The sequence below is a fragment of the Canis lupus genome, chromosome 27, assembly GCF_048164855.1.
Source record: "Canis lupus baileyi chromosome 27, mCanLup2.hap1, whole genome shotgun sequence".
NCBI classification, from domain to species: Eukaryota; Metazoa; Chordata; class Mammalia; order Carnivora; family Canidae; genus Canis; species Canis lupus.
Window position 1 is genome coordinate 20333035 of NC_132864.1, and position 15239 is coordinate 20348273.

Consider the following 15239-nt stretch of genomic DNA (forward strand, 5'->3'; position numbering starts at 1 on the left):
CTTCACCAGAAACCAATCCTACTGGCACCTTCATGTTGGACTTATAGCCTCTAGAAGTGCAAGGAAATAAATACCTGTTGTTGAAGTCACCCACTCTGGTATTTTGTTATGGCGGCCAGAGCAGACCAAGACATCTGGTATCTCTATGAGGACGGTGTTTAGCCCATGGTGGTCAGACAGCCCCAAGCCCACCCAGCGAAGGCTGTTTTAAAATCCGGGAGCCCTGGGATGCCTGGGTGGCTCAACGGTTGAGCGTCTGCCTTCGGCTCAGGGTGTGATTCCAGGATCCGGGATCGAGTCCCGCATGGGCTCCCTGCATGGAGTCTGCTTTTCCCTCTGCCTGTGTCTCTGCCTCTCTCTCTCTCTGTCTCATGAATAAATAAAATCTTAAAAAAAAATAAAATAAAATCTGGGAGCCCTTGGGGCCTGTCCTCCTTTCCTTCTGGTCTCTGTTAGGTGTGACCATCCTTGGGCGAGAATTCCCAATGGTCCCAAGGAGGATGAGTTAGATAGGGATACCAATGACCCAGAACCGTTGGCTGCTTTTCATGTGTCCCTTTTTAAGCTGGAGAAATTAGTCTACTTTTTGGGGAAGGCTTGAATTCTATAAGGGACACAACCAGATGAGTTTTAAGTACAAAGATAACAAAAAATCACAATACAGAGGTCTTCAGGGACCTGTATTAATGAGGGGATCAGAAGGACTCGTCATTAACACATCAAATGTTCACTGTATGTTAACCAACTGGGATTAAAGCAAAAATCTTAAAAAAACCCCACATCAAATATTGGTGTGCAAACAGGTTATTCTAAAAGGGGATGAAAGATTTATAAATATGCTGACTCCACCCCTTGTGATGTCTATGAAATTAATTTGCTTCACAAACACTCTTTGCCTAGGTGCCACCAAGAAAAGGTGGCTGTTTGAATCAGCAGGGGGTCAAGTTAATGAGAGTTTCCTCTCTGTTAAGATGGGCTGCCTTGACTGGAGTACGAGAAGAGAAGGGCTGTGTCTCAGACGGCCACTCTTGCTAATTGACTGTCCTACAGACCCTTTATGTCACACTTCCAGGGCTTGGTCCTAGCTGCGTATCTCGACCTCAAGGGGACCAGAGGGACAGGTTGACAAGTGGGACAAGAACACCCCACCCCACTTCTTTCCTGGGTTGGAGTTTTCTGCCGTAGACCGTCATCTCAGACAAGCCCAGGAGTGGAGCTGTGTCAGCTATTCCAGGCTGGCTCTGGCTCGGCCTTTGAATCTCTTTGTTTAGGATGAAGGGGTCAAGTTGGCCAAAGATTGAGATGGGGGATGTAGGGAAGGAGGAGGGGAAGCTAGGAAGGGATTCCCATTCTCTCTGTCGTTGGAGAATGCGCTGGAGATGGGTCCAGGTGTCTCCCAGATCCAGTGAGAATTAGCATAGGTTAATATCCAGTCCTCTGAAAATTACATGCATGCTCCCTCACTGAGCCTCTTCTCTTTTCCTGCCCTTCTTTCCCTGAGCTTGTAGAGCCTTTCCAAGGAAAGTACGTGGGATTAGGCAGTGTTTTCCTCCCATCACTCCTTCACCTGTCATCTTCCTAGAGCTGGATTCCTCACATTCTCCTTCAAGGATGGTAGTGTGACAGGTAGGACAGCTAGTAACCAGGAGTGGACTGTTTGGAAGGGACCCAGAAGGAGCATTTCTGCCCCAAGCCATGCCCCTTAGCCTCAGCCTCACAGAGACTGAAAATTCCTAGCACCAGTCATGACTGTAGTTATGATGTTGTTCCTCAAATATGCAATACTTATGTTCATGGCATCTGCCATTCATGACTTCCACTGATACTATTATTTCCTTATTACTGCTGTTTAACTTGCTTTAAATTTGTACTCATTAGCTTATCAAACTCAGTTGTGTTCACTACCAGATGGCTCAGGTGATTCATTCATTAATATGTTTCCTGGTACACCTGAAGACCTGAAGTCCAGTTATTTCCTAGACTCCCATTTCCACCAACAACTTTCCCTTATTTTTAAATATTTTTTAAATATTTTATTTATTTATTCATGAGAGACAAAGAGAGAAAGAGGCAGAGACACAGGCAGAGGGAGAAGCAGGCTCCATGCAAGGAGCCTGATGTGGGACTGAGTCCTGGGATCTCAGCCTGTGATCATGCCCTGTGCCAAAGGCAGATGCTCAACTGCTGAGCCATCGAGGTGTCCCTATCTTTACCTTATGATTGCAAACTTCCCATTTTAAGTCTCCAAACCAGGAACTGGCAAACTTCTTCTTTTTTTGTTTTTTATTAAAATTGCATTTTATTAATGCAGAAAATACATTGGTAATCAACAATTAAAGGAAATTGTGCTGCACGAATAATAATAAATGATGCTTGAAAGTCATTGAGATATTTTCTTTTTTAAAAAATTTATTTATTTTTATTATTTTATTTATATTTATTTTAATAAATTTATTTTTTATTGGTGTTCAATTTGTTAACATACAGAATAACGTAAACTTCTTAAACATGGGGCCAGAGAGTAAATACTTTTAGGTTTCTAGGACAAGAAGCAAAATCGAAGCTATTCTGTAGATACTTACATAAGAGATGGAAAACAAATGCCTGTGCATTTTTATTAACAAAAACAGTTTTTAAAGATTATTATTATTATAGTTATTGAGGATAATGTTTTAGTACTGTGCCTACTTATGAAGATAGAAGTCCCTTTTTTTGGGGGGGGGGGTAGAGTTTTGCTTAATTGGAGTTCAGCAGTAATGTTTTCTTTCATCAGGTGAATTACAAATGCTCTATTGTAAAAACCATTCCCAGCTCACGGGCTATGTAAGAGCACACAGTGGTCAGGCTGTGTTGCACCTGCAGGCTGCAGCCTGCCAATGCCTGCTCTAAGCCATGATAGATTTCATAAGGAAAAAATGGGTCTGACTGTCAATGTACAAAACTGATGTTCAATGTCAAGCTAAAACAATGCCCTGATGTCAAACGTCACAGAATGAATTACACCAAGAATGAACCCTAATATAAATTATGTAGTTTGTGTGATAATGATGTGTCAGTGTAGGTCCATCAACTGTACAAATGTACCATCCTGGGTGGAGATGGTGGTGCTGGAGGAGGCTGTTTTTGTTGGGGGCTGGGAAGGGAGTAATATGGGAAATCTCTATATCTTCCTCTCAGTTTTGCAGGGAACCTAAAAATGCTTTAAAAAAATAAAGTCTATTAAAAAAGTGCCCTGCTGGACATAATACCTCAATATCCAGGACCCCTGTGATGTGTATCATCTAGCAAGCATTGCCCTGAGCAGGTATGAGAAGGTTCGGTTGGCAAAGGTCAGGAAGATTTGTGGCCAGGCCCGATACTTGGCTTAGATTAGCTGTGTTTATGGACATTGGCAAAACCAAGGACCTGACATCTAGTTTCCTTTCTTCCTAAATGCTCATTGAACTTAATTCACAATTGTTGAAATACAAAATATCTGTCCATCTACCTAAAGTGATCTCTTGGTAAGTGACCACTGTACTCTGATAAGTAGGGGGTTGGGCCAATATTTTTTGACTCTGACTGCACATTAGAGGCACTTGGGGTAATAAAGAAACTAAAAAGCAAAGCTTGGGCCCAATTCTAGACCAGTTACACAGGAATCTCTGGAAATAGGGCTTGGTTATTGGTATACTACAAACATCTCCAAACAATTTTGATGTGTATCCAGGGTTGAGAGTGACTGAGGCATGGCAGGGTGTCCCCAAAAGTTTGGTGTAAAATGTATCACTAGGAAGGGCAGTTCAGTGAGAAATTTCTAGGGAAGAACATCCTTCAGCACAAATGATGTGCTGATGATGGGTTGAGATTGGGCAATGGAGCTCTGAGAGTATGTACAGGAAGAGGTCACAGGAGAGCCCAGGTAGCATGCTTTACCAGGGCGGGTACAGTCCCCAGACAACCAGCGTGCAGCTGGTTATTCAAGAGATGGATGGGAGTAGAAGGGAGACCCTCCCCCCAAACAAAGAGCCCACTTTGCAACTGAATCCAGTTCCCCAAGATATCTTCCCTGATGCCCACGGCCCCTGCTCACCTCACATTTGCCAGGGGTCCAGCACTCTCAAAGTTGTCTCTGAGGTCTGGCCCATCACCCGATGACTTATGAGAATCAGAATATGAGGAAACACTATTGAACCGGACTTTGTAGCTCCTGCCAAAACAGAAGACAGCCTGTGAGTTCTGGCTTGGAACTCCCTCTGGGGTCAATGTCCCAATGGACCTTCACATGACAAGCCCTGTTTCTAGGACCTTCTCTTACATGTTGAGACCATAATGCTTCTATGGATGCTTCCAGAATGGATCAACTTACCCTCATCCATCACGACGATAGCTAGCCATCGGCACATGACACTACGTGTATTTAAAAGGTTCCTGACCACACTCGACTCAGGAATCTTGAGAACGAAACGGTCAAGATGATTTAATTGGCAAAAAGTCACAAATAGAATAGACCATCCCCTAACTATGAGACCAAGCTTCCTTGCTTCCCAAATTTTAACAAGCACAAGAATCATCCTGGGATGCTGTTAAAGTGCAGGTTCTGATTCAGCAGATCCAGGTAGGACCTGAGTTTCTGCATTTCTAATGAGCACTCAAGGGATGCCAATGCTGGTGGTCCCCAGAACTCACTTTGAGTAGCCAGGAACTAACCTGTGCTGTCCACTATGTAGTAGCTATGTGCGTCTTTTTTTTTTTTTAAGGTTTTATCCATTTATTTGAAAGACAGTGAGAGAGCGAGAGAGATCACAGAGGGAGAGGGAGAAGCAGAAACCTGCTGAACAGGAAGCCTGATGCGGGGCTCGACCCCAGGACCCTGGGATCATGACCTGAGCCAAAGGCAGACACTTAACCGTCTGAGTCACCCAGGTGCCCCGGTAGCCATGTGTGTCTATCTAAACATAAAGTTAGGGATGCCTCCGTGGTTCAGTGGTTAAGCACCTGCCTTTGGCTCAGGGTGGGATCCCGGGATCCTGATAGAGTCCCGCATTGGACTCCCTGTGCTCGGTCTGCCTATGTTTCTGCCTCTCTCTGTGTGTCTCTCATGAATAAATAAATAAAACCTTAAAAAAACAAAGTCAAATTGATTTGAAATAAATACAGTTAAAAATCTGTTCCTCACTAGCAAGTGCTCAGGAGCCACATGTGGCGTGGCTGCCGTATTGGATGGCACAGATATAGAACATTTACACCATCCTAGAAAGTTTTATTGGATTATGCTGGACAGCTCCCATTCAACATTCTCTTTCTAGTAAGTTACGGTTCTTGTACACTTCAAGGATCTGTCACTTTTCCCGTTTCAAGTAAACGTGGAAAATGTTCAGCACTGAGACATGGCATGAAAAGAGATTCAACTTCTTATTAAACTATTTTGAAGCAGAAGGAAGATGTCACTGGGACTCAAACCTCAGTACGAGAGGCTCAGGAGACTTGAGACTTCAAAAAAAAAAAAAAAATCCAGTTTCCCTGTTCTCCTCCCAAAGTGGGAAGTTTTGTTCTTAGACGAGGCAAAAACAAAACATAAAAACACAATAAAAGACCAAAAAACACAACAAAACGACTCCTCCCAAAACAAAAGACCAACACCCAAACCAAAACAAAACGTCTCAACAGACAAATCTGAGTGCAAAAGACAAAAAAAGACATTGCGCATTCTGGCAGCAGGGCTTGTAAGCTGGACGTTCTTCAAAGTTTTTGTTCCAGCGTCAGGAAAGTTCTAAATATATGTAAGTGTATTTTCTGCCCTAAAATAGTCTCACATTGAGTCATTTCTGCAAATAAGTCATGCAACATATCAGGGGGTGGCTGTGTTGTTAGTGTGGGAGGGATGGTTGATGCTTGTGGGTTAAAAATAATAGCACATGTATTTGTATGAGGTTTGAGGTTTTTCCAAACGCTTTCCTCTTTGTTTTTATCCTTTGATCCTCTCAACAACTCCCAGAGGTAGTTAGGGCGGAGACGATTTCTCCCCATTTGGCAGATGAGAAAGACTGAGACCCAGAGAGGTCAAATGCCTTGCTCAAGGTTACTTAGTGAGTGAGTGGCACAGCCTGGGTTAGAACTCAGGTCTCCTTGAGACCCACATGTGTCCTTGGATGCTTTGGCACTGGGCATGCATGCACATGTGCACACACATGCCCACACGCATACACAAACATGGTGCATACATGTGCACCAACGTGTGCACACACAGATGGGCACACACACACATGCACATGCACATACGCACACACACACATGCACACACGCACACACACTCTACCTCTGCTGGCTGTCACGAACTGCAGCCAGACCATGGACTTCTGTGTCACCTTGGGGGAGGGGAGGCCCTTTACGGGGAAAGAAACGCAAGGGTTCCGGGTACCTAGAGGGGAGAAAGGATGGTGCCCTCTCTCTCCCTGAAGGAGGGGTGAGGGGGAGCCTGTGGTGATCACCTAGGAAGGAGAGGGACAGGGAGAGTGGGGACAAAGGTGGCTGAGCAGGAGGGACACAGCTATCCCTTGGATGTGGAATGTATGTGAACTCGCCAACAGGTGCTTGGCTATGAGAAAACCAGGAGAGGTTTTCTGCAGACTATGGCCTCTAAGTAGCAGTCAGCTATGGCATTTGCTCTGCTCCATGCTGGAGGGGACACTGTGTTGGTCTCACCGAAAGATAGCTCAGCTTGCACACGCCATATGTTCTCTACTTTATGCAGGACTTTGGGCTTTGCAAGGGTACTCAGGATTACAGGTGTTTGTCACCTTACAAAATATCTTTCAAACCCAACACCACATTGGAATGCAATTTCACTATGAACATCTTTTGGCTACAGGCATTTTTTTTTTTTTTTTTTTTTTTTTTGCCTTATGAGGTATCTTATCTTCTGAACTCAACCTCTACATTAGCCGGCAACTCCACCGAGAGCATCTGATGGAACAGTTGTGGGGAAAGAAGCTCATTTTCATTAATTTTGAAGCTAGGTTTCCAAAGAGGAAAAATAGTAAGAACTGGTGTTTACACGGGGCTCCTAAGCTTTCACAAGATGCTTACATCTATTTTCTCCTTTGATTCTTACAAGTTAAGAAGTTAAGGCAGGTATAACAAGCCCTATTTGATGGAAAAAGAAACTGGGACTTGGGGCAGTGCAGTCACCCGAGAAGTCAAAATATCAGCCCCAGTGGACCCCAGACACCCACCAGCTAAAACTGCTCACAAATGGACTTCAGGTCACAAAAACCCGCCAGCACTCAAATGTGAAACCCAGATGCCAAAAGATAATCTTCAGCTGCTTCCAGAGTGTGTAATGTGACCCTGGAGGGTCATTCACTTACTTCCTTTCCTCATGCACAGAGTTGGGATGCCTCATTTCCATCAAAGCACAGCCGAATTTCTGGAAGCCAAAATAGAGGATTGAAACGTGAAGCACGGATTTCGAAACGCGGAATAGGGTTGGGCATTGAGAGTCTGGGGTCCTGGCTGGCACAAGAGGAGCCTAATGGCTCCAGGGGCCAGGATACTAGAGATGGTCTGGGGTTCAGGCTGGGCAGCTGTACTCCAGCTGCAGGTGCATTTGGAAGGGCCAGCTGATGAAGGGGCTACAGGTGTGAACCTTTTACCCCCAGCTCAAAAACCCTCATTGTGGCTTTCTCTTTGTAAAGAGATTGTCCCCACTTCTCTCAGCTGGAGCAGGGGATGCCAAGGTCCTGATTGGAGCATCCAATCCAAAGCAACAGCTCACTCAGGCAACAGCATTTTCACCTGGAATTGGCTAGTCAGTGGACACTGAGAGATTGAGGTCTGGGAAGTGTCCAATCTCTGTGGAACTTGGATCCAAATCAAAGTCACAGGCTTTTGAGGCTCTGGGAGGATTTGCTACTGACGGGCAGGTATAACTGCTCCCCCCCACCTCCCCAATGGAGAACATGCTAGAATAGGTGAAAGCTCATCTTACCTCCCCATTCTCAGGTGGGTCTCCATTGCCAAAAGTGCTGGTAACCACCAGGACCAGAGTTTCATGCTCCAGGTGTACAATGTCATATTCTTCCATGGACATCACCTAGGAGGGCAAGGGTGAAGGAATGGTGGGGGAGAGGAAGGGAGAAGGTGGCAAGAGAAGAGATAAGAGAGAACAAAAAGTGATGGGGGAAGGAGAAGAGAGACAAGGGAACAAGATAAGTCATCTTGAGCTGTTGCCTTTGGAAGGAGAACTAAAAGTTCTGAGTGTCACTATTTCAATGGGCTCAAGTTGGTAGACCTAAAATTTTTGGCAGTGTGGGACCTTTCTGTGGTCACAGTGGCCTGAAGGACCATAAAGAACCTGGGGCAGTGGTGGAAGGGGTTAGCTGCTAATAGAGACAGATCTTGATGGAGATCCTTGGGCTTATAATCAACTGGTTGTGGAATCTTCTTGACCACATATAGGCTGAGAATGGCCCAGCTGGATCTGCCCAAGTCTGCTCAGCTTCCTTGCTAATCCTCCCTCCAGCAGCATGGGACCTGGGTGAAATAATTCTGAGATCCCTGCCGTAGGGAAGATATTGCCCTATATCTTAGCATCTCTTGAGCAACATTTCTCCAAGTAGGTTCTAGGGAAGCCCAGTCTCCTGAGAGGCTCCTTGAAAATAAGTGAGCCATGAACAAATACGTTTATATTCTATCCCCTTCTCATTTGGAAATTAGAATACAATTGACCTTGAACAACATGGGTTCGAACTGCGTGGGTCCACTTATATGTGGTTCTTTTCCAATAAGGACAATACAGTATTGTCAATGCAGTTTCTCTTCCTTCTGGTTTTGTTAATAACATTTTCCTTTCTGTAGCTTACTTTACTATAAGAATACAGTATATAATACATACAACATACAAAATACGTGTCAATCAACTGTTCATGTAAGGCTGGTCAACAATAGGCTATCTGTAGTTCAGTTTTTGGGAGTCAAGAGATACATGCAGATGTTCAGCACCCCTGGCCCCCATGTTGCACAAGGGTCAACTGTGCAGACTTGCAAATTGAAGGCTCTGTGATATCATTGAAATGGGTTTAATGCAGAGCTTCCCAAACTGACCCCAGAATATTTTCTCATCAACCCTCTAAGATTTTGCTTTGAGATGGGGTTTAATTTTGTGATTCCTGGACTCCTGGAAGGTCACGGGAAGAGGGGCATCAAAGTCCCCTGAAATTTATACGAATATGCTTGTACATGCTGATGGGCACCTTGCGATGTGCTTGTGCATCCATTCTCAAAGGTTCTTTTTCTCTGTTAACTTCCTTCACTCCCCTTCCCAACTATGTATTTACCACATGGAACCAGGGAACTGACACTGCCCACTACCCACCTTGGCATCAAAAGCATGTTTGAAGATCTCACACAAGGTTTTAGCATAGGCCTGTGACTTGCCCGTCTCAGTGGCATAAAGGATGGTCGCCTTGACCCTCTTGGCCATTGCTTGCCCCATGAGCTTGGCCGAGAACTTGACGGCTCTGGGGAGAAGAGGATGGAGAAGAAAATGGGAAATGTAGAAAAGAGGGAAGATGCTAGGCTGGGGCTTTGTGGCAAGGATCATGATCCTTGGAATGTAATGGGAGAGAACTTACTCTTCTCTTGATCTCTGATGGTTTCAGGGACACTAGAAGCCTAAGTTTAGCACCATATCAACCCTTTTATTAAATCTCTCAAGAGAAACTAGTTAGGGCAGCCCAGGTCGCTTAGTGGTTTAGTGCTGCCATCGGCCCAGGGTGTGATCCTGGAGACCCGGGATGGAGTCCCACGACAGGCTTGCTGCATGGAGCCTGTTTTTCCCTCTGCCTGTGTCTCTGCCTCTCTCTCCCTCTCTCTCATGAATAAATAAATAAAATCTTAAAAAAAAAAAAGAGCAACTAGTCATGAGCTAGCATGGTTGTTAGTTTTGTTAGTTTGTTGCTTGCCTGACCAATCCTAGTCTGAGAACCTGGGTTTGCCAAGCATGGCCCCCAAAGATGATAGTTCATTCATTCATTCATTCATTTGTTCATTCATCAAACATTTGTTGAGTGCTAAATCATGCGTCAGGCATAGTTATAGGAGCTGAAGAACATAGACATGGAGCTTAATTCTAGTGTGTGTCTGTATGTGCATGTGTGTATGTGTGTGTGTGATAGAAATAATATATCACCAGGTATTGAATTAGAAGGGATTTTAGAGGCTTATTTATCCAAAAAGGAGGACTTGCTCCAGTTTAGTCAGGCTTCATATACAGGATCTTGCACAACAGAGCCTGATATCTAATAGGCACTAAATAAATATCTAACAAAAGAGGGAAGGAATGAATTTTAAAGACACTGCTACCACCGAATCCCTGGGGAGTCTAACTATTAAGTCTAGGCTCTTTCTAGCTAAATGGAGGATTCAGAACCAGTGTTCCTTCCCTCCTGCCAATGAGGGCGTGGGGGTGGCAGATAGGCAGAGGCTCAGGAATGCCTGGGCTCACCTTCTGAGCTGGCACCTCTGGTCCAACAAGGAACCTTAGAGTAGACAAATTGCTAATTAGCCCCACCTGGGGATTACTGGTGGGAAATTCATTTTTTTAGAATAAGGGAAACCACCCACACTGCAGGAGCACTCCGAGCTAAGAGGGAGAAACAGAAAAGAATAAAAGGTGTCTGGAGGATTCCCTTTGCATGATCGGAGCATAAAAAAGCATCTATAATTAACCACCATTGTTTCTACCCCACACTTAATAGTGCAATTAATGTTTTAGATTTCTTGCTCCCTCTTCTCCCAAAAACAGCTCTACTGAACTAAAGCCAAAGCCTGCCCTCCCTGAGAATATCCATGATTCTCTTGTTAGGGAAAGGATGGCCACTGATGTGTTTGGCTGCAAGATGGGGTTAGGTGGAAAGAGAGACAAGCGTGGGAGATAGAGGGACAGAGGTGCCATGGGCCATGTGACTGGAGCCAGGACCTAGGTCTGCAGTCCCTGCAGGACCCACCAGTGCCTTTCTTCTGGGGTTCATGGCATGGATGGCATCTGTTGCACATCATGGGATTGTACCCAGAGAATTCTGGACCTGAGGGTGCTGATGGAAGAGTTGCTCACTGTGTATCCAGCTCCTCTGCCAAAAGGTTAACTCCAAACAGGGGTCTCTGCTGAGTGGGTCTCTTTAGGAGAAGGCTGCTATCCCCATTAGATCATCTCTGTCAGCCCCACCTAACTTGTCAGCGGGTCCCGTGGTTGGCCACACATTCTTTAGGATCATTACTCTTCTGTGGCCTGGCCCATCATCTCCTTCCTGCCCTCCTTTGCTCGGTTAAGTCTATTCATCTCATTCTTCAGCCCAATTGTCATTTTCTGAAGGAAGCTCTCTCTGACCTTCCAATCTCGGCTAACTCTATTTATGGCACCATGAATCATTCCTCAGTGGCACCTGTAATGTTTCCTGTATTGGTGTGATTCTTGGGAAATGAATGGCTGTGAGCTTTGACAGGAACAACATTTATCTGGCTCATCAGGCATGGCTGGAGCCTAGCACAGTGCCTGGCACAGAGTAGGCCCTCAGTATTCATTTGTTGGACAAATGAAGGAAGGAAGGAAAGAATGAATGAGTGGTGTTTAGAGCTCAGCCTTTGGTGAGAGCCCTCGCGAGTTGGCTTGTTCCAGCTCCTCCCACCTCTGGGTGCAGTGACTTCATGTTAGTAGCTTGAAATTGGCCAGAGGGGGAGTATTTATACCATGGAAATTGGCAAATGTTATAAATCTATCATCCTTATTATAATTACTAGTGCAGTTATTATTTTTAGGAGAGCTGGTTTATCAACATGCTATTGCCTCCAAGACAAGAATTTAGGACATGGGAGGTGAGGAATGTGAGACTGGGAAGGAAAAAAGTTGAAGCAACATCTGCATCTCAGATCCTGAGGCAAAGAAGGCATGAGGGGTTCAGAGAAGATGGAGAAATCACATCACAAAAGGGGTCAGAGGGCCAAGCATCAGCGCAGCCTCCTTTACTGGGGCTCACTGATTTTGGAGGCATTCCTATCTCCCACCCACTTCAGGAGACTTACTCTGCCAGCTTCTTGAAACCGATGGCTCGCCGCTTTGTGGGGGTCCCATTGGTACCTTTCCAGACATGGGTGTTCCAAGGCTCCGGCTGGGAAGAGAGGACCATGGTCACCACAGTGAGGGAATCCAGCTCCTCCTGGGGGATGCTCAAGACTTTCTGGGTGCTCGTGGCTCCCAGCTATGTCCAACCCTCAGCTCTTGAAGGGACTGCTGGTGATGAGCATGGGGTCCTTGCGCAGAGTAGCTGGTCCAGTCTCCCTGCATTGTCCTGCTAGACCTTTCCACTCAGCCCTTGTTCCCACTCAAACACTCCCCTGGGGACCCCTGACTATTCACTTTGCCTCCACTAGTCTTTTAGCTAGAGCTACACTGTCCAATACGGTAGCCATCAGCCACGTTGGCTGTGGAGCACTTAGATGTCCAAAGAGCAAATCTGAATTCAGACATGCTTGAAGCAAAACAGGCATACCAAATATTGAAAACTTAGCACAAAAGAGGCAGGGAGGGGCAGGACCTGGTATTCGAAGGAGGGGGTAAGCCGGTAGTTGAGCATCTCCTGGTGGAAGACAGGGGTGATGCTGCCAGACATGGGGGGCACAATCCACACCCAGTCAGCAGGGCAGCCCCCTCGGCAGCGGTATTCATTCTCCATGTGCTTAATGAAGGACTCGGTGGCAGAGTGGTGGTCAACGATGGTAACTTTGTCACTCTGCAGAAAGAAAGGGGACAAGGAGTCAGGAAGAAAGGGCAGCTGGGGTATTTTGGGATGCCCTTCCCCATAGAGCAGCGTTTCCCAGAATATTGTCCTGGAGGTGATGTTAGGCAACGTGAAGTGGCTCTCCACATTTCTCTCTCAATTATACCCACAGGAGAGTCTCCTTTTGGTACTAACACATCTCTAATGCCTCTCTTGCCAAGTTTCCTCTCCCCCCCGCCACCCCACTGGCTTTTTCATGAGAGAGGAACCTCAGACAGGGCTGAGCTAGAATTTAACAACTTTGCATTGTTTTCCTTGTGTTTATTTGCTTATTAATTAATATTATAATCACCTTCTATTTATGGCAACTGATACTGACTCTCCATTTATGGTGCTTATACAAAAGCCTCTTAAAATAAAAAAAAGTACTGAGGATGAGTTGATTAAAATTAAAACCCAGAAATCACAGTAAAGGTGCGGGACTGCATATCTGGGTAACCAGCCCCTGGGGCCCATTCTGGTCAGCTGCCCTGGATTCACACCTTGTCTAGACAGTGCTTTCCCTCTTTGCCCACAAAACCTTACCCCTTTCTGCATTTTCTTTCCTCAATCACTCACCCGCTCCCATCTCTCCCATCTCTGGCTCACTGGTCCTCCCAGTCCACTGAACTACACTGTATCCTTCTCAACGACTCCTGAAAACCTCACTCCTCCACGGTTGAGGGAGAAGAGGGGGCTTCCTTCCCTATCACCCCATCTCGACCTGTATCTTCCCTGGGATACTCCCCAGTGTGTCCATTCTCCCTACACCCACAGTTCATGTTCATGTCCATCCATGACCTGATGCTTTCATTCTACTGTCTGTGCCTTCCATGTATGTCTAAGAGGGCCTAGCTTCCCAGACTCTCAGCCCCCAGAGGATACAGAGTTGGTTTCTATTACAGAGAGTGATCTCTATTCTATAGTCTTCTATAGACTTCTGCCCAGGATAATGCCAGCTTATGGCTGTCACCCTGGCATAATTATTAGCAGCATCGTCCTTTTGCACTCAAAAGTACTGTGGTTTAGATAATAAATTCTACAGCCATTCTACGTAATACCACTCATTGACCTCACGCATTGAGGGGCCTATATGCTTCTGATAATGAAGAGGGGTATTTGTGTCTGTTTTGTGATAGTCTGAAACCTGAAGAGGTGACAAGACACAGAGGATGCCTGCCATTCAATTCTAATAAATCTTAAACAATAAATCACACTGCCCCTCATCCCTATCTATTCATCTCTTCTTCAAATGGTCTCCACCCAAGATCCAAAATGGAGACTAAGGCATGTATTTTGGGAAGTAGACCTTGCTGACGGACAGATACACCCCTGGCAGCCAGGTGTCTTGACATTCTGCTTCAAGCCTCTGGAAAGTTTTAGTTTCCCCTGGAGACTGGACAGCCAGGATGTGTGCCCTATGCTACCTGGAAGCTATAGAGGACAGCAATGTTAATTTCCACCAGTGCCTGGTCCTTCCACAGGGAGGATGTCTTCCTCATGTCCAAGTTCATCTTCTTGGCCACTTCCTGAAAAAAGAACAAAACACAGACTCACAGGCTGGGCCACCTTTGGAGAGACAGGGCTAGCTAGTGTCACCAATGAATAGTCAATTCATAGCCAGATAGATGAATTCACTCAAAAGATTTTTCTGTTGAGTACCTACTGGTAGCAGGAAACTAGAAAGACTTGGATGGCCCCTTTGTTTTTGAGCTTACCTTCTAGTGGGGGAGAGAGACAGTTAATATTATGATGAGTGCTAATTCCCAGGGAGAAAATAAGACAAGGAAATGAGATGAAGAGGGATATGGGGGCTGGGTTGGGCCGGGATAGTCAGGGAAGGCCGACCGTGGAAGTGGCACAGCAGGTAAGACCAAAATGATGGGAAGAAGCAAGATATCTGCAGGTCTACTGAGGGAAGGTTCTAGGCAGAGAGAACAGCAGGTGCAAAAGCCTTGAGGTGGGGTGAGGCTTGCACCATCTGAGATACAGAAAGAAGGTCAGTGTATTTGAGGGGCATGGGTAGTGAGCCAGGGGAGTTGGTGGGAGAGAGGCAGGATTGGATCATGCAGGACCTGGGATGAGCCTAAGGAGTGGAAATTTCATTCCAAATATCATGGAGAGGGTCTTTAGAGGGTTTTAAGCAGAAGTGTGGGTCTGGGAGTGACATGATCTGCTTTTTGGAAGGGAAAGCTCTCCACTGATTCTGCTCCATGCTTGGAGTAGCCATACTTGGGATTCAGATCATGGATGCTTTGAGCTCAGGGGGGACACCTGCCTGACTCCTATTTGAGAGATAAGGAAACTAGGCTCAGCAAGGTCCGTAGAGCCATTTGGCCTCGGAGCTAGAGCCCAGGCAGATGCATAATGTTCAAGATCTGCTGCTCCCTAGCCAGCCAACTCCATTGGCAAAACTACTGGAAAAAACCCAACTCCTGACATGTT

General features: G+C 45.8%; 1 protein-coding gene across 3 annotated transcripts in view; it reads right to left on the reverse strand.

Moving 5' to 3' along the window:
- NOS1 (nitric oxide synthase 1) overlaps positions 1 to 15239 on the reverse strand; it is a 180049-nt gene that overhangs the window by 29923 nt on the left and 134887 nt on the right. For 2 of the 3 annotated variants that reach the window (XM_072802686.1, XM_072802685.1), the window contains exons 11-18: positions 14222 to 14323; positions 12573 to 12767; positions 12061 to 12146; positions 9356 to 9500; positions 7970 to 8074; positions 7350 to 7408; positions 6299 to 6400; positions 4073 to 4189 (exon numbers count right to left, since the gene is read on the reverse strand). In XM_072802686.1, the coding sequence (XP_072658787.1) occupies positions 4073 to 4189; positions 6299 to 6400; positions 7350 to 7408; positions 7970 to 8074; positions 9356 to 9500; positions 12061 to 12146; positions 12573 to 12767; positions 14222 to 14323 (911 nt within the window). The remainder of the gene's footprint in view (positions 1 to 4072; positions 4190 to 6298; positions 6401 to 7349; positions 7409 to 7969; positions 8075 to 9355; positions 9501 to 12060; positions 12147 to 12572; positions 12768 to 14221; positions 14324 to 15239) is intronic. The other variant, XM_072802687.1, reaches the window with a different exon arrangement.